Genomic DNA, 23414 nt, shown 5'->3' on the forward strand with positions numbered 1-23414 from the left:
TAAATACGATATTTTTATCGATAGAACATAGTCAACAACAACGCAAGAAGAAACATGATTAAAGATTGAGATGTTCGAAATAACTAATTACATGAAATAATCTATAACCAAACCGATCTCATTCACGTAGAACATCAAAGTCGCATCACAAACCTAACAACGATCCCTCGTTCGACCAACAACAAGGTGAAGAAAAAGAAAAATCATTTAACTTCGGTAAGGAGTTACATCACACACCATACGACAGATACCACATATATCTATTTATAGCAGCGCGCGCACGCGCACCGTAGGGGTCGACGACGGCCGAGAAGAGCCAAAGAAGCCGCACGTCGCTGAAACTCGCCGGTCTACCGCAGCCATCCGGAGATATCCTGCGACAAGTCCAGTCGGTAATACGGTTTGCACAGGTGAGACGGATGCATCCGTTTCGATTGTCTCGTTGACTTTCGAAACGAAAACTAAATGGGTAGCTGTTCATGTCGCCAGCAACTTTTGTTATTAGCAACTCAAAATCTTTGATTTTTGACACACATCATTCGGAAAGTCGATGCGTTTTGGGTTTCTGAACTTACATGGGAACAGGAAACTTACATCTCCGAGGCCCATCTCCAGGGTGAAGTCCACATCCGGCATGGTCCCTCCATCTTCCACCTCCGCGTCTGTCAAGGTTAACGCCTTCTGAAGTTTTCTATGACAGAATACCTCGACCTCGGCCATGAAAACGGCGGTGACAGGACGATGATCGGAAAGCTTCAGCTCAGCTCTTTTGTAGTCCAGAAGCCTCACACCCTTTCCAAACGACAGGATGCGATCGCACCTGAGGAGGACAACCCGCGTTATCGTTCTTCGATTTCATCGCCAGGAGTCACACGAAAGGAAATCCGAAAATGCGCGCGTGAATCTTTCAAGCGCAGACATCGAAAAAGCACGGCGAGGAGGGAGGAAAGCAAGCAGGGAATTTGAAGGAGGATGGGAGAAAGAAAACAAATGAGTTACGTATTTTTGATCCACGAGTGAGAAACCAAAGCCGAATCAACGAAGACGCAAAAGGTACACATTTTCTGATCGGTGAGAAGCGTCAGCTCATACCACGCGGGATTTCTCCTCCCCCCCTTCTGGTCATCTCCCACATAGTTTGTCGAGTTGAACGCATACTTGTAGGTGGGAGGAAAGTTCATGACACCCTCTGACCAACCATCAAAGGCACGTCCTTTCTTGAGCTCCCGTTTTAGCTGCCACACAATAGCAGAAGGGTTATCGTCCAACTTATAACGGTAACAAATACAACGCGCAGGGCAATCAAGGATGATGCTACCTGGTCTCTCTCTGCCAGCAGAGTCCAATTTCTGCCGGCGATGAGTTCATGTGTCTTTTCCGGTGACAAATCTATGCGGTAGTTTAGATCGCCAAGCCAGAAAATTCTTCTGCAAAAACAAACAACGATTAACAGAAACAAACATGAAACAAATTTGCAGAAACAGCTAAGCTAATCACAAAATATTATGTCTGTAATGTCTCTCTTCTCTTCCACAATGCATCTGATATGCTGAATAAAATTCATCTTGCTCCTGAAGAAATCATCAGTCATAGTAGACAATCATCATAATAGCTTTCCTTGTCAGACTTCAGTTATCCTTGGAAATGGCACAAGCACAGATATGTAATTGAAGAGGCAGAAATCAGGGCTAGTGCTGCTACAATAACACCAGAAGAGAAGATACTACTAGCTAGTCTTTGGGTGATTGGAGTGTCCACTCACTCATGATCATGGATTGTTTTCGGCAATCCTGCACCGCCGGCAACCGTACTAAACTGGGTTCTGCGATGAATTTCTTGCACATCTGAATTTCTTCGAAGTTCATCCCCGCTTTTTTCGCCCGAAGATAGGTGGCTACACACGAAGCAAAATGGGGTCTGATATATGGACATGCTGACCGATATCGAACCCTGGAGCAAATTCAAAGTCATCGAAATATATATATAGTATGCCACGATATACGATCATCAAAAGATTGTTGCAGTCTCAATTCACATGATTTCTGAAAATAAATCCATCCGTGTACAGAGTATCAACCAATGTATTGAATGCAAGAACAACCATCGGCAGTGAGCTAGAAATTCGTCAACACAACATTAACGTAGGCGTACCGTAATGACAAAAGAACAACTTACTTTGTTGCCGATATAACCCATGACACCCACACCGACGGTAGATACCTTCAAGTTTTGGATGTGGTTTCTCACACTGCGGCGAACCCATATCGAAAGGTAAATTCCAACCATTTGTTTACTTATTATCCTCACAAAAGCCAGCCTTTTCTTTTTGAAGCCAGTAACATTCAGGTCAAGATCAGGAACCAGGCCAACCTCCGATGAATCCTTGAGCTTACTGTGCACAGGCTTGAATGAATTGTAAGTTCTGAAAGACCTAATCGACCTAAAGGAAGTTGAATTACTTAAAGCATGCTTGGCTAACAAGTCTAGTGGCTGTTCTGGCCAAATCAACCCTATCCTCTCTGAAGTGCTGAGGGTCCTCAGTAGCTTCTTTTCCTGAATTGTTGTTGCTGCTGAGTTCACATCGTGATCAAATGAAGTAAAATGATTCAACCTTTGAAGTCTCTTTAAGGCGGGTGGCATATTATGATCGAGATCCTGTGGTATGTTTGATTCACCATGATCAAGATAAGAAGCCACGGGACCTTTCGAATCAACTGAACTTGTGGAAATTTCATCGTCATCATCGGTGTCACTATTAGTCTCAGAGAATAGTTCATCGACGGTGAAGTGAACATCTTCTGATGGTTTGAACCTGGACGGAGAGGGAGGATCGCTGTAACATTTATACTTTGGCTTTATGGGTTGAATCCTATTTAGTGTCTTACGAATGAGATGTTCCCATTTTGCAACCGGCCCGCTGTCCTCGGCGCCGAAGATATTACCTGCATTCAAGGGAACGATCTCCTGGATACTGCAGGAGAAAGCTCACATGTAATCAGAACTACAGACGGGGAAAATTCATTGAAGAACTAGAGATGGAGGAAACCTCAAAACAGATAACGAAGATACACAAAAAAGGATTATCGAGACAGAACAACAAGAATGAAGCTGAGCTAATGAAATTTACTTGGTGTTCGATTGACGGAGAAATTTTCAAACAGAATTTTCAGATCATGCTGATGAAATCCAAGCAAAACTACATGCAATCTATGCAGAATTTTCAAACAGTTGAGATCATGCAGATAGAATACTGGAACAGTTTGCAGGAATCCATTACCCAAGTGCATAGATATCAGCAGGCTCCTCCGTGTCCAGCCACTCTGCTATGTCTAGATCCTCTGGTGGATGTTGTCCTCCGACATTCCAAGTCCCGACGCAGACCCTAAAGAGCCAAAGCACAAATATCTCATAGGACGATGCAATGCTACTCTTCTCAAAAACAAAAAATTAAATAGTAAATTCAGTGTTTTACTTGAGAGCATGATTAGGTTACAAGAAAACAAAAGAGGTGGACATGCCTGAGTTCCTTGGTGTTTATATACTGTGACCGGAAGGTCTCTGAATTCCTCCTCCTCAGCTTGTATGGGAAGCTCTCTAGGTTGTCATCTGCACAGGGTGACATCGAGTCACCAAAGAAAGAAGAGTAAACATTTGAGCTGATAGACAGCCGAAATACTTGTCCTCATCCCATGTGATATAAAACAGAATTCGGCTGATGCATATATAATGTTTACTCAATAAAGGTTCAGTTTTTAGAAGATCTTTCTTGCATATTTACAAGTCATGCATTGTTGCATACAAAAGTTCCTATTAATCCTATTCTATTATGCACTCTCCTCTTCTTCTTTCTGTTTTGAGTATCATCAACCGCAAAGATAAGCTTGGTTGGTCTGGGTCAAGAACAATTTAATAGGTAAGAATACTCAGCAACAATGAACAAAGAATCCTGTCATCTCACCGTGACACCACTAATACAATTGCAACCAAATTGCTGATTTCGTAAAGAATTGAGGGTGGTAGATTTTGCAGGTCCACCACCGGAAGGGCATCATGGTGTGATTGGAGACGATTACGGGATTCTATTCTCCATAAAAGGAGGCAGACGGCAATGTCAAATGGTATAGGAAGACGGATGGTCCTGAGATCGTCGCCTTCACAGGAAGGCGGCCGTCACCTAAGTCCACAGACAGGGCACGCCGTTCCCATCTCACAAAAAGGAGACCAAAGAAAAGAAACACGTCGAGAGTGGGGCTCATGAGCTCCTTCCTGAGAAGGAGAAGGGTAGCTCCGTGTGTTCCCCGTCTCAGCCGAGACAGGGAAGCCTCACAGCTTGGACATGGTCGGTGCCAAGACAATGAGAAAGAAAAGGCGTCAGCGGCCTTGCCCAACTTGGTACAGTTGGCGGTGCAAGACCTCCGCAACCCCCCTCCTCTTCTCCTCTTGGAGATGCATCCTCTGTGATGTTGTTTTCCCTTGGCGAAGATTCAAGAAACCACAAGTATGCACTACTGGGGTAGCGTTGCTATGTTCCAAGAAATGCTTTCCAGCATGGCACCACGTACCGTTTGTCTTGGCCTGAAGCCTTCTGGCTCTCCTCTCCTCGTTCCCCTCGCAACCACAGTTCTCTGCCAAGAAAAGAACCACCCGCTCGTAAAAAATCATCACCTTAGCAAAAGGGGAACACGACATATAGCTGCTGAAGCAGTAACGGTAGAAGAAGAAACCAATCTTGAGGGGGGGGGTCCTCCACCTTCATCCTCTTCAAGATCGCTTTCGTTGCCGCCCTCGTCGGCGCTGAACTCGGAGTCGTTGGCTCTGATGTTGAGCCATTTCTTGAGAACTATCTTGGGCCAGAAAACCTGCACGACTCGAAGCAGCAGCAGCAGCTAGAAACACAAAGCCAACGCAAGCCAAAGAAACAGGTAATCGAGAAACCCAAGCATGGGATGGGATGATGACCTCTCCGGGCTTTTTCGGCGTCTGACTCATATCTTCCGGACTCCCCTGGGCTGGCCGCTTCACCACTCTCTCCTCCTCCCTTTCTGTGTAAAGGAATCGGTGCCAGTCGAGGAGCAATAAAAGCGCTATAGCTTTATCAAGCAACAACGAGGAAGCAGGCGAGCGAGAAAAGGCGGCACCCTTTGCTGCGGCGTCGTTGTTGTGACTAACTGTTAATTGTACGGTGTAAGCTCGGTCTCAAAATGTTTTAACTCTATATATAAGTCTAACTCGAAGTCGCCGTCGATGCATAGGCATATGCCTACGGTGGTGCGTATGGCTCTCTGGCGAGTCGGCACATTACACATGTAGGCCGTGTAGATTCCAATACTGATATAGGTCAACGAAGAAGAACAAAAAAAAACTCCTACGGCTTATTCATCTCAGCTACATGCTTTGTTTTGATTGGAAGCGGCGGTAGAGAAACCGATCTGCTTGCTAGAAAACGCCAAACCCAACGCTCAAGGTCTTATTCGTCTCACCAACCTGCCGGCGTTGGCGGTGGCGATAGAGAAACCGATCCTTGTGCCAGTAATTGGCTACATGGTTATGGCAAATTTTACATGAAGACAACATGATACAAACGAGAACCCATCTTTCATGCATAGTCACGCGCAATTACTAATACTAAAAGCATCATTCACGTGGCCGCGGTTCAAGAATACACGGAACTCGAGAGGCGTTGTTGCGACAGGGCCAGAATTTGCAAGTCGTGGTGGGGACGGTAACAGGAGAGGAACTTAGTTACTGCAACACGCTTGGCTTTCGGAGATGAGAAAGTGCAGACTAGCTCAGTTTGAGAACCATAGAGAGAGAATTGGGAAGGGGGTCGGTCACCTTTGGAGCCCCGACGTCGGTGCCGGTCGTTGTCGGTGTGGCAACTTTTCTCCCTCTCTTCTACACCGTGCCAATTAGACGCGACGGTCCATGGAACCTAATACCCCAACTGTCTCGGTGGGAACCAAGTTGTCTTGGGTCATACGAAGAAGAGGTAGTGAGGAGGGGGGAGGGGAGCTTAGACGATGGATGATGGCCCTGTGCGTGTCTCAGGTTGGCGATGGATGATGAATTCCCTATTCTAAACTACTCCACTGCACATAAAAGTAAGCATCGACACATTCAGTTCGCTTTAACCTTGAGTACGCGTCCACCACCTTCATCTCCACTCCGAGTAATGGATGGATGGGGCTGAATTCGGTGGCGAGATGTTCTCAGAAATTATCACACGTCACCATCGTGGCATGCTCCATCATGGTAATCCACCACCTAGTGAACAGAGTTATTGATTCTAGATATGGCCCCAATACGAATTGATGATTCCACACGCACCCAAGACGTGAAAAGCCCATGTCATGATTACTATCAGCCCATCTACTCAAGTGGCTATAAGCCTTCCGAGAGACTCTCTCACTCTCGCTCCTTTCCCTTCTCCTCTATTTGGCATCGAACCTGATTCACGTCGAGGTTCTCTCTGTCCTCAAGACGTCACCTTTCACCTTACTTTTGATCCTCTCCCTTCCTCTTAGAGCGGCTTACCGTGCAACTCCGTTCTAGTTCGGCAAGTCCCATATAGTTCTATATCGAAAAAATCAAGCTTATTATCTTCTATTACAATTATAAATAAGGATATGGACTTTGAAAACAAATACAACATAAGAAAAATCTAATTGTTTGTTTTGGTTTTACTTACTATTCAGGCCACACTTAGTTAAAATAGTTTGAACTATTTTATGGCCTAGGAATATTTTTCTAAGGCATTTGTAATTGTTCCTTTTATAGTAGTGATTTGCTTCTCCTTCGTCCGTATGATGGTTAATTATCAATCACGTAAATCTCTCTGACGAGGTTTTACGGGAGGTAGCTACGAAGACTACGACTAAGAGCATATAAGACAAACTTAAAGCCTTGTATATGAAGAGGATAGTGGATAATCGTCTTTATTTGAAGCATAGTTTGTATATGCTTCGGATGATTGAAGGTATATCTATACTCTTACATCTTGATAAATTTGATTTTTAGTTATGGATTTGGAGAATATATATGTAAAAATTGATAACGAGGATAAGGCCCTATTACTTTTGTGTTCTCTTCCCCAATCCTTTAAGTATTTCCATGATACTATGATTTATGTAAAAGAAATAATTTTGTATTAGGAAATTAAATCTACACTAAAATCTAAGGAGCAGATAGACAGGGATATCACTGGGAAAAATAGAGGGAATCAGACTGAGGGTCTAGTTGTTAGGGGTAGAACAGATAAAAGAAAATTTGACAATAGTAGATCTAAATCTAAACATAGAAATTTGGAGTGCAGATATTGTCATAAAATGAGGCACATTAAGGCTGATTGCTTTAAATTAAAAAAAATTAAAGAAAAAGAAAATAATTATTGAGAAATCTAATGAGTCCGTTGAAACTAGTGTAGCAGCTGATGAGAATGATGTAAATATTTTCTTTGTTATTGATGACAGGATGAGGTCTAAAAATAATTGGATTTTAGATTCAGGTTGTTCTTATCACATGTGTCCTAATAGAGATTTGTTTTCCACATATGAATTTGTAATGGTGGAATTATTTTTATGGGCAATAATGCCACGTGTGATGTTGTTGGTAGAGGCACAATTTGAATTAAAATGCGTGATGGTATTGTGAGGACGCTCATTAATGTTAGGCATGCTCCGGATTTAAAAAAGAATCTTATCTCTTTAGGCACCCTAGAGGCTCTTGGGTGTAAATACACAACTGAAGTTTCTATAAGTGCTCTTGTTGTTATGAAAGCTTGTAGGTCTTATAGCTTGTATATTTTACAGGGAACTACTATCACAAGCAGGGTTGCAGTCTCGTCATTATCATTGTCTGATTCTGACATCACCAAATTATGGCATATGCGTTTGGGTCATATGAGCGAAAAATGTTTGAGCATATTGAACAAAAGGGGTCTTCTTTGCGGACAGAGTACTGAGCCATTGGATTTTTGTGAACACTGCATTTTTGGAAAGCAGAAAAGAGTCAGCTTCAATTCTCCAGTAGTTCACAAAACGAAAGGTACTCTTAACTATATTCATTCAGACATTTGGGGTCCAGCTAATGTTCAGTCTAAGGGTGATGCTAGGTATATGTTGACTTTCATTGACGATTATTCCAGAAAAGTTTGGGTTTATTTTCTGAAGCATAAAAATGATGTTTTTCTAACCTTTAAACAATGGAAGGCTTTGATTGAGAAGCAAACAGGTAAACAAATTAAGCGACTTCGAACAGATAATGACATGAAATTTTGTAAAGGTGACTTTGATGAATTATGCAAAAATGAAGGAATTGTTTGGCATCGCACTGTTAGGATGACGCCTCAGCAAAATGGTGTGGTCGAACATATGAACAGAATACTCTTGGAGAGTGCAAGGTGTATGATCTCAAATGTATGGTTGACAAAAGACTTTTGGGCAGAGGCGATTAATATGGTCTGTTACGTTGTCAACTACGTTCCTTCTGCATAACTTAATTTTAAAACTCTAAAGGAAGTTTGGTCAGGTACTCATACTAATTATTCTGATTTAAAAAATTTTGGGTGTCCAGCATACATGTAAATTAAGGAAAATTAGAACCTCGAGCTAAAAAGTGTATTTTCCTTAGGTATATTTCTGGGGTAAAAGGATATAGATTATAGTGTTTTGATCCCAAATCCCCAAAATTTGCAATAAGTAGAGATGTTACTTTTGATGAATTATCTATGTTATCTTCCAAAGATGAATCTACTAGTTGTACAAATGATAGTGCGCAGAAGCAGATGGAGCTTGAGATTGGTAGTTCTGATTATTTTCAGTCGAACTTTTCTACTCAAAGAATGCCAATAGATGGTCCCGAGTCTACTTATGAAGATGATCTAGAGGAAGAGCAATATTTCATAGCCAAGATAGACCACGGAGATATATTCGACCACCACAAAGATATGCAAATTTGGTTGCATATGCTTTGTTTGTTGTATAAGAAATAAGTAAAGTTGGTGAGCCTACTACCTACTCAGATGTAGTTTCTTGTGATAATTCCACTAAGTGGTTGATTGCGATGATTGAAGAAATAGAATCTCTCCATCAGAATAGAACTTGGGATCTTGTGAAGCCACCTTCGGGTAAGAAAATTGTTGGATGCAAATGAGTCTTCAAAAGGAAGGAAGGTATTCTAGGGGTTGAAGATGCAAGGTACAAAGCACGATTGGTTGCAAAGGGTTATAATCAGGTACATGGTGTTGATTTTAATGACGTATTTTCACCTATTGTTAAACATAGCTCTATCCGTGTTTTGCTTGCTTTAGTTGCCATGTATGATTTGGAATTGGAGCAACTTGATATCAACATAGCTTTATTACATTGTGAACTTGAAGAACAAATTTACATGGAGCAACCTCATAGATTTGAAGTTGACGGTAAGGAAGACCATGTTTGCTTATTAAAGAAATCCTTATACGGATTGAAGCAGTCTCCAAGACAATGGTATAAGAGGTTTGATTCTTTTATGTTAGGTCATGGTTACATAAGGAGCATATATGATAGCTATGTCTACTTCTAAAAATTAACTGATGGCTCTTTTGTGTATTTGTTGCTTTATGTTGATGAATTGCAGTTGAGAATTTGTCAGAAATTCACACTTTGAAAATGCAGCTGAGTAATGAATTTGAAATGAAAGATTTGGGAGCAGCTAAGAAAATTCTTGGCATGGAGATCAAAAGAGAACGAGTTAGAAAATTATTTCTGACGTAGAAAAATTACCTCGAGAAAGTCTTGGAGAGGTTTGGCATGAAAAACGCTAAGCCAGTGAGTACTCCTCTTACTAGCCATTTTCGGCTATCTACTGCTCAGTCACCATAGTCAGTTGAAGAGGAAAAATATATGGTACAAGTTTTATATTCCAGAGCCATCGATAGTATTATGTATGTAATGGTTTGTACTCGTCCGGATATTTCACAAGCAGTCAGTGTGGTCAGCAGATATATATATATCTCACCTGGGTAAAACACATTGGTAGGCTATGAAATGGATTCTCAAATACTTGCAAGGGACATCAGATGCTTGTTTGGAGTTTGAAAAAAATCGTGACACTTTGGTTGGTTTCGTTAACTCTGATTATGCTACTGATCTTGATAAACGAAGATCTTTGACAAGCTATGTTTTTTGTATTGGCAGTTGTGCAGTTAGTTGGAAAACTTCCTTACAACCTATCGTGACTTTATCTACTATAGAGGCAAAATATATGACAGTGATAGAGGTGATCAAAGAAGTTTTATGGTTAAGAGGTTTGTTCAATGAATTATGTCTGCATCAAGGTGTTACTACAATTTACTGTGATAGTTAAAGTGCTATTCATTTGACTAAAGACCAGATGTATTATGAGAGGACGAAACACATCGATGTGAAGTTTCATTTTATTCAGTATATCATTGCTGAAGGAAAGGTTCTTGTTTAGAAAATTTATACGAAGGAAAATTCAACTCATATGTTTATGAAGCCTCTTCCGGTTTACAAGTTCAAACAGTGCTTGAACTTGGTTGATGTTCATTATTGGTGATTGCCGTTGAGGCTTTTGTGAAGAAGGTGGAGTAAGTTTTGTTAATTGTCAACATTGTGACATGCCAAGATGGAGATTTATTAGTTTAGTAAATCCTACATAGTCCCACATCGGGAAAATCAGGCTTATTATCTTCTATTGCAACTATAAATAAGGGTTTAGGATTTGAAGGTAGATGTACCACAAGAAAAACCTAATTGTTTGCTTTGGATTTACTTATTATTAAATTCATACTTAGTTAAAATAGTTTCAACTTATAGTTTAAATTTTTCTTATTTAATAGTCTTAGATGTTTTACGACCTAGGAATATTTTCCTAAAATATTTATAATTATTCTTTTTATAATAAGTGATTTGCTTTTTTTTCATATGTAGATATAAGTTAATTGACCAAACTACATAAATTTGATTTCCTTATTTTTTTTTTATTATTATCTTTATTAGATGATCAAATTATCCATGGATAAATTTCTTACGGCTCACTCTAACATCATATTATTTAAACATTTATATATCTTATCTTCATGTTGTGTGTTTTAGATATGCTTATTGGTTTACAATTTTCAATAGAATTTATATATTGATTATATCAATGAAAATATCTTAAATTTTTATTTGGTTTAAGAATTTCAACGATGACTTGCCGCACTAGGAATCGTAAATCTACACACGCATCCCCTCCCTCTCTCTCTCTCTCGCTCTCGCTCCATGCATATAAAGAGTAAATAGAAGAGACAGCCAGCGACTTCTTTGGCTGACAACTATCAGAAATCACCCTATTTGGACTAAAATCTACCTTTTTCTCAACATAAGATTTTGATATAATTAATCATCCTGACAACACCTTGAAATGACGCCGGAGCTCAAAGTAGCAGTAGAAAAGTAACACCCAAAAATTGATCCATTAGATAAAAGCGAGAAACTACTGAAATAGCAATTCCGATAACTCGGTAAGATGAGCAAAACGAGAGAGAGAGAGAGAGAGAGAGAGAGAAGCAAAGAATGCACCTTTTTTGTTTCTCTCTTATTGCTTGCTTTTCTTTTCCTCTTTTCCACCTCAACCCCAAAGCATGACTCTGCCTCCTCTATTTCTATACCCGCCGATACCTGGAGGAACCCGTCGATCACATCTTTCGCACCGAGGCGCGCGTCAAAATTCACGAATCAGTAACCTTTGATGGCGATCATGACCGGTTGTCGATGTTCCGGTGAAGTGGAACTCTCATCGATACTTGAGGTCTCGTGGACCCTGTGAGCGAGGGCTACATCCAAGGGATCCTAGACATCAGAGGTATGGAACACATCACATCACGATGTGATGGATCAGGCAAGCCAAGCCAAGCCCACCTCGGATTCTTCGTCTTTCTTCGGTCACGTTTGAACCCAAGCGAATGCATCCAAGTTAGGGTAAAAGAAACCAATACCTTCGACGGTAAAAGAAAATGGAGACGAAGGTAATATTTTAACCGCAAATAAATTATATAAAAAAAACTACTAACTGCTACCATCATAATATAAAAGCTGAAGGTGGCACTAGCAGTCCTAAAACACGCAACTCATCACTCGTTAAGACAAATTTATTTTTTTTCTTTTACGCTCATCCCTGACGTGAATTCTATTTACGTCAAATCTGGAAGCAGACGCTTTGGCCGTGTGGGGGCGTGCGCATCCGGCAGCACATCGAGGAGGTGACGCCTCCGATGACACCATTCGCAGCCGACACCACACAGTCGGCCTGGATTGTTGTTGCTTATTCAAGATGTTAACTGGCAGATCTGCCACAGCCACAGGAAAAAAAGTGGATATTATATATATATATATATATATATATATATATATATATATATCAATAAAAGCATTATGATTAATATCCGACGTTATATGTAAACGCATTGGTTCAAATAAGACATTAATGTCCCGAGCATGTGGTTGGCCAGTCATTTTCTACCGTCGATTGGATGGACAAACTTCAATTATGCATCGTTGACGACAAGATTTGAAGTTTGAAAAGTCGGCGTAAACGATGAATTATTGCGAAAGCGTTTGCCGTGAAAACCTCAAAACATTTATCTTGTATGTCCCTATCAGAATCAATTCCGACAACGTAACCTTACCCCATTCACACGTTCTGCTCCCATCCAAGTTCAATTTGATACCTCCGAGAATACTAGTGTTAACTTGAAATTTTCATATCAGCAATCAGATACCTACAGAGCTAAGTTCCGTCGACCATGGTGAACACAACAAATTTGGAAGCAGGGAAAACACTCAATACATATGATGAGGTATCTTGACCCAACTTTACGAACCAAAATCAAAGGATGCATAGACAATAAGCTATGTCGACCGAACTTTACGAACCAACATCAAAGGACGCATAGACACTAACCCAACATAAAGGCGATAGTTTCAGGCTCTACGCTGTTCTTGATTATGTTTATATGCTCTTTTCACCTTTTGATCGATGCAGTAAGGGTGGTCTAACAGCCAATTCTTGGAATCGGGTTCGGTCGAGTGACAACGAGCACAATAAAGAAGGGAAAATCTTCCGTATTTGCTTTATTGAAAACAAAATAGTGGTCGAGTGACAACAAGCACTTGATTAGAGCAGGAAAAGCATCCACGACCAAAGGAGACTACGGATCCCTAATATCAGGCAGAGTTTGGCAGGGTGATGGATCATATCACGCAAACACGCGATTGGATTCTGATGTGTAGACTACTGTCAACATGGACTCTGATGTATAGACTACTGTCCGGTAACATTCTGTCAAACAGATTCAGAGCATGTAATCCCAAAGGTTACTTCTTGATGATATAATGATCTCGAAGAGGATAAGAGACAACATACATCCCTAAAAGTCCTCACAGGCAATAAATGTAGTCACAGTGCATATAGATCAAACAAAACTAGTGACCATAGGAAGAGCAGGAACAACAAAAATCAAAGCAGATATATAAGATATCAATAATTATAATGAAGGAACTACAAGTACCCTAGCATCTGGAAGATAAAACACCAAAGATAGCACGTGGATGACGGATCAGTAGGGCAGCGAAGCGTACCACCGATTGAGGTCAGCGAGGAACCGCCGAGGTTGACCGGAGGAAATCATCGATGCGGCGGGCGCCGGGAGGAAGCGGCTTCTCATCGGCTGATCTGGCCTTGGAAGCGCCCGACGCTGGTTTCGAAGCCGGCGGAGGAGGCTTGGGGAGGCAATCTAGGAGGAACTGGGAGGTGGGCCGGTGGGCGCGGGCGGCGGAGCGGACGTGGTCGAGTTTGATGATTCGGCGTTTCTTCTTGAGGGCCTCGATGCGTGCACCGGCGGTGAGAGATGCGAGGAAGAGGTCCGCGGAAAGGGAAATGAGGAGGAGGGCCTCCGAGGTCACCTTGCTGATCTCTCGATCCAGCTTCACGATCTTCTTCACCCTCCCCATCGGAAACGACGGACCCAGAACTCCAGACTCCTCCTCGTCGTCTTCTTCTTCTTCACCTCCTCCTCGTCGTTCCCCATGTTCTTGTTCTTGTCGCCGCTCACGATCGTCGCGCGTAGCTTCCATCGCTGGGGTTTCGACGGGATGACTGACGGCCCCAACCAAATAACTTTGGAATGGTAGGGAACAGATCAAAAAATTAGGTGGGAATTTTCCCGCCAAAAGTAGGAACAACAACCAATTGGGCCAACCCGTTGAACTACCGTCAAAAGCAACCGGGTATTCAACGGTGCAGGATCATTGCTGTTGGGGTCAACACAAAGGCCGACAACGTCAGCATTCCTTGGGAACAAAATTTAACATAAATCCGAGCACAACTTGATTTTAAAAAAATATTCGAAACGAAATTAGAGAGTCAAACTTCCATTAACCTCTTAGCCCACCTTGCTTCTATGGAACACAAGATTTCTAATCAGCAGCCATAGTCATAAAATAAATATTTTTTTTTCTTATTGAAGTCACAAAAAATATATGATCATTGGACAAGTGAGAGGACTCATCCAATTACGATCTGAAATTTATAATATCTTGGCTGCTCCGATTCTCTAAGATCAAGGCTTCATATTACAACGAGAAACTCTTTAAAAATGTTGATGCAGCATCACGGAGCTGCTTACTCATCGCCCTATTCCGGTTATCTGCCTCGTGAAACCTTGACATCTGAGTTCCATCATTTGAAAATCTTGTAGCCGGAATGCTGAAGAAGAAATAACAAGCACCGAAGCGTCAGTGGCATAGTGTTTAAGTTCGGTTTCATCCATGGGAAACATGCGACATGTGAATGCAAAAAACAAAAACAAAAAAGAATCACCACCCTCCCACAAAGTTATACATTTAGAGACTTCTTTTTGCTTATTTACCTCAGGAAGTTCTGTTCTTGTAAATGGCCTTCTTAGGAGCATCAACAAACTACATAAGGTGCTTGCAAGGATTCAAACTTTTAAGATGAATCTCAAACTTCATTTCTACAAGGTTTTATATCGCACAAATAAATAACCAATAAACAAGTGCCGACCAAAAAATGACCTTTTTTCCTTAGAAGTCTAGTGGCTCTTTTAGAGCATCTTCTGAGATCAATAAGATCAGCATATTGGCCTTCTTATGGAATTATATTCTTATCATTAGATATATTAGAAGAATCCAATGTGCATGATGACATATGAATATATGAAGATTCAATGAGTTAGAATCTGCTGATCTTATCCTAAGATAATCCATATTCCAGGGAAATTAAGAAATAATCCAAATTGTACAATGCAAGATCAGAAAACAATAATCGAAACTAAAAATTGCTTATAGAATAATGGAGATGATGACATCAATAAATAGAGATCATAATCTCATTGTACAACAAAAAATATAGGAAAACAAAACCCGACAAATGACATGCTACTTCAAATCATATGAGTAAGACATGAGTCCTCATACTCACCTGTTCTGCCATCAAGAAATCTTCAAGAGCTCATGGAATGCTTCCTGTGGTATGTCCACAGATCCCACACGCTTCATGCGCTTCTTCCCTTCCTTCTGCTTCTCTAATAGCTTCTTCTTACGAGTAACATCGCCACCATAGCATTTTGCTAGGACATTCTTTCTCATTGCCGAAAGGCTGAAATGAGGTACAGCCAATCAAAGAGCCCTTATCGAAGTCAAGATTGCAGTCATGGCTAGACAAGAATGGAAAGAGTAGGATAATTGCATCTACAATTGAGAATAAGCAAGATGAGCTTGAACAACACCTAATAAATAAATGGAGTGGCACAACAGCTTTGAATGATAGTGATTCGAAGATTTGCTTGCTTGTATGATACTATGATCACCGCACTATTAGCTACCCGAGATATTGTGGCTCAGTAAGGTCATCTTAAGTTACTCGAGACCATCCACTCATTCCTTTTTTTTGGCACTGTAGTCAATGTGCCACTCAGATCTAATGGATCGGGAGTGTGGACAACAGACTAGGACAGTTGGGAAGTATAATGGTTGTCTCTCATGTGCACGCATGCACACACCAATCCAATCCATGCATCGCAACAGATACAACCCATTCCCTACTGTTGAAGCTAGAATTTCAGTCCACAGGTTGCAACATCTAAACAACCCATATATAGACAATGAAGATTAAAATGTCAAACCTGACAGAGAATACCCACTCTCTCCCCCACTCTTCCCCACAAGCCTTTTTCGCACCCTATTAAGGACCAGAAAGTTTCACCAGCAATGTCCACTAAATATAAGATATTGTGAAATAAGTGTCTTATTACTACATAAAAACACACATAAGATATAGTTTTCTTTCCCAAACTGTAAAAGTTGCTGCACAAACTACTATGCACGCGTTCAAGGTGAGAATGTAACATTTGTTTTCATCCCATCACCCAAGTCTTAAGTTCTCAATCTAAGAATCAGTATTATGCATTAGCAACTTCTTCATTGTATGCCATCATGTTGGATATACATATGATGAATTACACAAACACATGAGCAAAAGACAGAAAAGGAAATTTGTAGTAATTACTAGAACTAATTGCACCAATCCACGTTCAGCAAATTGTAGCATGACAGCTGGTATTGACACAAGAAATGATGAGTGCAAGTTCATACTCATAAAATAAAAAATAGAAAGAAAAGTTCATAGTCATATGATATTTATGGGGGCACATAACAAAAACATAGCATGGCATGGGGGACAAGCTGCAGCATGTAACCTGCCATGCCACAACAATATTATAAATCGATGAAAATTAAATTGGTGGGAAGATATTATCATACGTCTCCCTTGAGACGACTTTCGATCCAATTGCAGCTTGTATTGTTATCTCAAACATATGCCTGCCCAAATGTCAAGGTATTAGGGCATGAATCACCAATAGACACCACAACCAAATTGTTCCCAAATGTAATCCAGTGCCATACCTGTCTATAAATTTCTTAAGTTTATCTACCAATTCACGTCCAACCCTTTGTGCCTTCAGATTATGTACTATGGCTGCCATAGCATCAACTGGTTGCCCATTAAGAAGGATATCGAGTTTAACTAAATCGGATTTTTGATATCTGTAATCGCAACTGAGAATGTTAGTGTTTTTTGCAGAAACCTTTGAATAAATGAAGAATAATTGTAGATACTGATCATTATGACATGCCACAGCATCTAAGCTTGTCATATGTGGTTTGGTATCTGATTCAAATGATTGATATGAATTGAAACAACAAATGACAATATTTTGTCATTTATTATTTACTGAGGATTTAAAAAAGTCAACTTAACATTCTTATTATATGACATACGATTGCTGTCAAGCGGTATAGGTTTTCCACTTTAATAATGGAAGCAACATGTTGCTCACATAAAAGCCTCTTGGGTACTCAGCCGTGCAACTAGAACAGTAAAAACCATCCAGTTTCAGCCTTGCAACTAAAATGAAGACTAGCTAAACATTTAAGTTAGTTTTTTTCTTTTTCATTTTAACATCTAAGTTAAAGCATAAATCTAGAACAGTAAAAAGCTCTTAGATAGTCATTAAAGCCTCTTAGGTACTCAGTCATGCAAGTAGAACAGTAAAAACCATCCAGTGTCATCCATGCAAATAAAATGAAGACTAGCTAAACATCTTAGTTTTTTTGTTCTAATCTAATTTTAACATCTAAGTTAAATGTGTCACTGTTATGTAGCTAGCTCCTGGTATGTTATTGAAGCTTCTCTGACAAATGACCTCATCATAAAATATAAGAGGCAGTACAATGACTAACGGAGTACACAAGTGACTAACCAATGAATATTGTCAACTATAGCATAAGACAGCGGATGCGATCAAGATTTTTGGATCAATTTTTTGATTAGCATCTCAAAAGAACAAAAACAATCAATTTACCTATAAAACTGGTAGTCTGCTATACAAACTGTTATGTAACTAATAATATCTGAGATGACAAATAACCAGCACTTACTCAGAATCCTCATAGTCAAATGTAGCATATCCAGATGTTATACTTTTCAATTCATTGTAGAAGTCCACAATAAGTTCCCTTAGTGGCAGTCGGTACTTCATAAGTGCTCTCTGACTGCATGGCAAAAGGAATATTAATTGAAAACTGACAGACTACCAACTCAACAAATGGTGTTGGCCAAAAATTACCTGTCAATAAATGAATATTCGAGCTGCTCTCCTCTCCTTTCTGAACAAAGTGTAATTACAGGCCCAACATACCTGAACATAGATTAAAAAAGTAATGAACTTCGAGCTCCTCATCCAGGACAGAGTTGTTGTTATGAAGTAGCAGAACAAGGAAGCAGGGCTTACTCACTAGGAATAATAATGGTAGCAATAACAGAAGGTTCCCAGCAAGCAGTAACACGCTTTCCAGGATTTGAAGACAGTGCAGCAGGATTTTGAACTTGTACCTTACTGATAAAGTAAATAAAGTTAGATGGCGATCACATTAATGACATGTGATTAACTCTTTACACAAACATCACCTGCCATCCGAATACTCGAATATATAAGGTACAGTTGGTACTGTCGATATGAGCTGAGCTCCATACTCCTACAAAAGCAGTGACAATGAAGGCAATGTTGAGAAGCACTTCAGAAATAGTATAACAAACATCTAATCAAGTGTAGAAAAGTCAAAAACTCATCAACGTAAACCACATCAAAGTAAAGATATAGACAGATAAGGCTAGGAGCATATTAAGATTGTCCAATCAACAAAACATATCAGTCCTAAAACATAGGGAAACAGAAATTAGAAATCATCAAGACTTGGATGTAGATTTGACATGGTTACAGATACCTAAAGAAGGAACATATCAGTCCCAAAAAATAGGGAAACAGAAATTAGATATCATCAAAAGATTTAGTTTCAAAATATGAATACATCATTCCATACCAAACAGTAAAAAGCCTATAAAAAACTACAATGGGTACTGGAAAAGAACATATTTCATCAATTTAACTACATTTTAGGATTGGTATTTAGTCCAAATCATGTGGTAGATCCCAGATTTTGGCAACCAACATCAGAAGGAAGGATGGCCATGCTTTAGTTTATGTGTTAATGCTCTGCAGTCATCCCTAACACTAAATCCTTCAAATCAAAGTACCTAGAAGTATGTCATATTCTCGTAGATAAGTTCACTAGTAAAACGGTAGCTGACATATCTATAGAAACTGAAATGCCACAAAATGGGAATTATAGAATGGAAACATATACTTGTTCAAGCCGCTGATGAAAGACATCCATGTGAAGTAAACCTAAAAACCCACACCTGCAAAGAACTGCCATAAGATATAGAAGTTGCAACAAATGCCAATTTGTCATAATATGAACCCTTTAGCTTGTAGAACTCACAACGCTAAGGTGACAAGCTAAAGATCCAGGGAATACAGAGAGAACTGATACCTGAACCCCAGGCCAAGTGCGGTACTAGACTCTTTGGCAACTGACACACTAGCATCATTGCAAGTTAATCGCTCTATTGCATGATTAAGGGCTTCAAAATCAGATCCATTAGCCGGATAAAGGCCTGAAAAAACCATGTGTTTTACAGGCTTGAAACCTGAAAGGCAATGATTTGTAAGGCCTAAGAATTAAGATATATCACAAGAAAGAGAACGTAATAAAGAAACTACAGATGAAGAACAATGAGGTTTAGGCAATAACGAGCTACATAAATCTAGGATCAGCATATGACAAAGAAAATAATTCTCTGGACAAAAGCTAGATGTAGTTAATGAAACCTGGAAGAGGAGTTACAACACTTTTGGCATGATAAAGCGTATCACCAACACGTGCCTCTTTGGTAGAACGCATGCCACTAACAACATAACCAACTTGTCCAGTGAAAAGCATTCCAGTGGGTGTAAGCTCAGGATGCATTATTCCAACATCTAATATTTCATAACTCTGACCAGTTGCAGCAGATGCAATCTTGTCCCCTTTGCGTAGAGTGCCATCAACCACAGCAACATGGCAGATTACACCTTTGTATTCATCATAATAAGAATCTAACAAAAGCATTCGCAAAGGTGAATCACATTTTCCAGGGGGAGGAGGTATACGCTCTATAACAGCAGGCAGGACTTGCTCAAGCCCTTGCCCAGTTTTTGCAGAAGTTAAAAGGACATCTTTAGGATCAAGGTCAAACAAGGACTTCAACTGAGCTTTAACACGATCCGGATCAGCAGTAGGCTGATCAATTTTGTTTATCACAGGGATAATACTTAAGTTTGATTCAAAGGCAAGATAAAAATTAGCAACTGTCTGTGCTTGAACTCCCTGAGCAGCATCAACAACTAAAAGTGCACCCTGGCAAGCTGCGAGTGATCTTGATACTTCATAGCTAAAATCCACATGACCAGGGGTGTCTATCAGGTTTAACAAAAAACAAGGTGCAGTTTGCGAGTCACATGCATCCGGATGACCAAATGAATGCCGATGGAACATAGCTGCTGTTTGTGCTTTGACCGTTATACCTCTCTCTCTTTCTACCTACACAAAGATACAACATAATGGAGAATGAAATATGTCGATCATATCAGGGGCTAGAACATAAGAAAACACAAATAGACTATAACTTTGGAAAAACATGTCTTGAATTTTCAAATGAACCATCAGATTCTTAATTACTCCTAAATTCTGTTGTAAAAGTGATTTAAGTTAGGTACTAAATTCTTTAAGCTCCATAACAAGTATGGAGATTTGAGAGAAAAAAAGGATCACTCCTTGATGAATAACATGCTTAATCTATGATTTATCATCTCAAGATAAGGATAATAGTATCAGAGAACTTCACAAATTTTGGTAATTTCATTTGCTCAGTCTGAACAAAGTATTTTTTAGATTAGCAGTGGGATTTAGATCTCAGAATCAGAAAGATCATCCAAGCAAATCAAATTGATCAAGGGAGTAGATTTTCCTTTCTTTGAATGATGGGAAATCAGTTAGGAACAAAAGTTGATCAGGATTCATCAGAGATTATTTGAAGCCGACCGGACATCCACTGCGATCAGCAGCTAGAATCAATTGGAACTTGATTTCGACCAGCTTAAATTGGTCAAGAGAAGATCAGAATCAATAGATATATGTCAGAACCGGCAAAGACTACCAATAACCAGTAAGACCAACAAGGAAAGCGCTGTATGTAGCCAAAATTGATAGTGATCAACCCACAAGAAGTCAGCTGGGACCGGCTGATCCCCAAAATGATTGGGGGTTTCAAGGTCGACCTGACCAATCTCATTCATAAACCACATACCAAGATCGATATGGCTACGATAGCATCAGCTAAGCCAACAAATGTCTCTAGCTCAACCAGATTCACACATTGTGCCTTCCTACTCGTGATGTCTATTGTCACAACTTTTATGCAACTCATTTTTTGCAAGCTTATTCCGTATTGTCACGGATAAACTTCTAAACATGATATTTGATGTAATGCTTATGTATGTCTGTGTCTTATGGTATGTTCATGCCTTGTACAGCATGTAGAGAGACGGCCGAAGACTTAAAAATCTCATTTTAGTTGGGTTGGTGGCCTCTTTAGGCTTGTAAATAAAGGTTGTGTCATGTGGACACTTACGAGAGATTTTCGGTCTGTAATGGACCATTTTACCCTTTGTTGTGCAACTGTTCAGAGCTTGTAAAGTCTGTTTGTAATTTGCATTGTCTATGAAGTGTTTTTCGGAGATGTTTGCTTGTGGACCCCGATTGAGGCGTTCTCTCTAACCCGTTCTCTCTTTTGTTGGTCCTAAGGGACAATGGGAGGCTTCGGGGAGGCTGACCTTTGCGGACGGACACGCAAGGGTGCCGCACGACTTAGGCAAAACCAGCTAAGTCCGTGACAGTATGTAGTTCAAGTTGGAATCTTTTCTTGGCTCACTTATTTTCCTAGTATAATACACAAAGCTGTGCTTCTCATACCTATATAATATGCAAGGAAAAATAGAAAATATAGTGTCCAAGAAGATATATTATTTTAATATATAAAATCTGCAAATGACATTTTGATGTCAATAAAATGAGGCCCATCGCATCATATGCATATCCAAAGAGGTTGAAAAGGCCAACATATCTATATCATGATATAGCATGAGCCTCAGGATGCAAAGAAATAGGCTCTCTCTTTTTTTTTGTCAAACTTGGGAAATATTTCTCTACTGAGTACCAAGAAATGTGTCTATAATGTTTCTCTTTACACAGCTTTCGTATGTTTATTTATTTTCCCCTTCTACCTAAAGAGCGAACTTTAGCTGTTTCTCAGGGACTAGAAGTGGCTAAAAACTACGGTAAAAGCATTAATTAAACTTCTCATGCCATCATCATGAACAACAAATTTAACCAATAGTAATAGAACTCTGATTACTTTCTAAAGAAACTTAACAGCAATACCCAAAAATTCCAGAACAAAGTCCTATTTCAAACATCCAAAGCCGGCTGGAAAACAACACACCAAATAGCTCCCTTTTTTTTTCATGCTTGGCACCTAACCTGAAGCTTGTCGAGGTACTGCGGCTGCCCGTGCCCCCGCTTGATGGTCTGCGTGAGCTCCAAAAGCCGATCTGCAAGCGTCGATTTGCCATGGTCGACATGAGCGATGATGGAGAAGTTTCGGATTTTTTCCGGCGAGTATTGGCTCAAATCGATGCCACCGTCTCGATTATCGTGTCGAGATTGTGAACAGAAACTGCGCTCGTCCAGGCACAGATGAAGGAGGGATGCATCAGCGCCAAGCACAGATGAAGGAGGGATGCATGGATAGGGATGACGAAGAAGATTGCATCTAAGCTTCGACCTCGCCGCTCTCGAAAATCGAACGAGAGCAGACATCGGAGCTCGAATCAATTTCTCTCTGTCACACTCTCCGAGTCCGATTCACTTCGTGATCGAAATGGACGGACCATGGACCGGAGAAAGGAAAAGATTTAGGCCTCAACCCTCTAGGGTTCGGCTGGGGGTTGCCGCGGAGGTGAGGGGATGGTTAGAGCTTGTAACTGCGGACGTCCGCATATTATGTCGTTCCAAAGGGTCGCACCTTTGGTTTTACTAGTCTCTCGTATTCCACGTCACTTACTCGAAGGCGGTGGGGTCTCGCGTAGGACCACATTGCCACGTGCTGTGTTCGCAGCCTCCGGTCGTGGGGAATTCCGACGATCCTTAGAGAAATACATAGTTTCTTTGATTATATTATTTCCATGTTTTCGTGCGAAGAATATCGTGATAAATTAGTTGGCGTCATTTGTTGGAGCCATCAAATCATTTTATTTTTAGTAGTATAACCGACCCCCATAGTCGATGTTTCGATTCGGAGTTGTTATCGTCTCTGCTTTTAATTGGATTTTCTTATTTTTAAAAAAGAAA

The 23414-nt window shown here is 40.3% G+C and overlaps 3 protein-coding genes across 7 annotated transcripts; all 3 read right to left on the reverse strand.

The window, feature by feature from the left end:
• Window positions 1-71: 71 nt before the first annotated feature.
• LOC135596005 (type I inositol polyphosphate 5-phosphatase 1-like) lies at window positions 72-11698 on the reverse strand. 4 transcript variants are annotated; one of them, XM_065087636.1, is made up of 12 exons: window positions 11565-11698; window positions 4960-5168; window positions 4751-4859; window positions 4563-4625; window positions 3519-3606; window positions 3278-3382; window positions 2176-2971; window positions 1763-1950; window positions 1319-1427; window positions 1093-1235; window positions 576-820; window positions 72-473 (listed from the first exon to the last, which is right to left on the reverse strand). In XM_065087636.1, the coding sequence occupies exons 2-12, from the start codon at window positions 4987-4989 to the stop codon at window positions 265-267; spliced, it is 2085 nt and encodes a 694-aa protein (XP_064943708.1). In that variant the 5' UTR covers window positions 4990-5168; window positions 11565-11698; the 3' UTR covers window positions 72-264. The 4 variants fall into 4 exon arrangements, with proteins under 4 accessions (XP_064943708.1, XP_064943710.1, XP_064943709.1 ...); XM_065087638.1 differs by having other exon boundaries at window positions 72-374; window positions 595-820; window positions 11565-11694; XM_065087637.1 differs by lacking the exon at window positions 11565-11698 and adding an exon at window positions 5836-6547.
• LOC135596007 (uncharacterized) lies at window positions 11645-14204 on the reverse strand. Its single transcript, XM_065087642.1, has 2 exons — window positions 13623-14204; window positions 11645-12331 (listed from the first exon to the last, which is right to left on the reverse strand). Exon 1 carries the CDS (start codon window positions 14115-14117, stop codon window positions 13635-13637), a length of 483 nt encoding a protein of 160 aa, XP_064943714.1. The 5' UTR covers window positions 14118-14204; the 3' UTR covers window positions 11645-12331; window positions 13623-13634.
• Window positions 14205-14479: 275 nt separating this feature from the next.
• Window positions 14480-23047, reverse strand: LOC135596006 (translation factor GUF1 homolog, mitochondrial-like). Of its 2 annotated transcripts, XM_065087640.1 has the most exons (12): window positions 22545-23047; window positions 19796-20546; window positions 19458-19614; window positions 19269-19323; window positions 18532-18599; window positions 18356-18460; window positions 18191-18262; window positions 18003-18116; window positions 16968-17108; window positions 16824-16883; window positions 15484-15660; window positions 14480-14748 (listed from the first exon to the last, which is right to left on the reverse strand). In XM_065087640.1, the coding sequence occupies exons 1-11, from the start codon at window positions 22881-22883 to the stop codon at window positions 15495-15497; spliced, it is 2028 nt and encodes a 675-aa protein (XP_064943712.1). In that variant the 5' UTR covers window positions 22884-23047; the 3' UTR covers window positions 14480-14748; window positions 15484-15494. The 2 variants fall into 2 exon arrangements, with proteins under 2 accessions (XP_064943712.1, XP_064943713.1); XM_065087641.1 differs by lacking the exons at window positions 16824-16883; window positions 16968-17108.
• Between the last annotated feature and the right edge of the window lie 367 nt (window positions 23048-23414).

This window comes from Musa acuminata, chromosome BXJ1-10, assembly GCF_036884655.1.
Source record: "Musa acuminata AAA Group cultivar baxijiao chromosome BXJ1-10, Cavendish_Baxijiao_AAA, whole genome shotgun sequence".
NCBI lineage: Eukaryota > Viridiplantae > Streptophyta > Magnoliopsida > Zingiberales > Musaceae > Musa > Musa acuminata.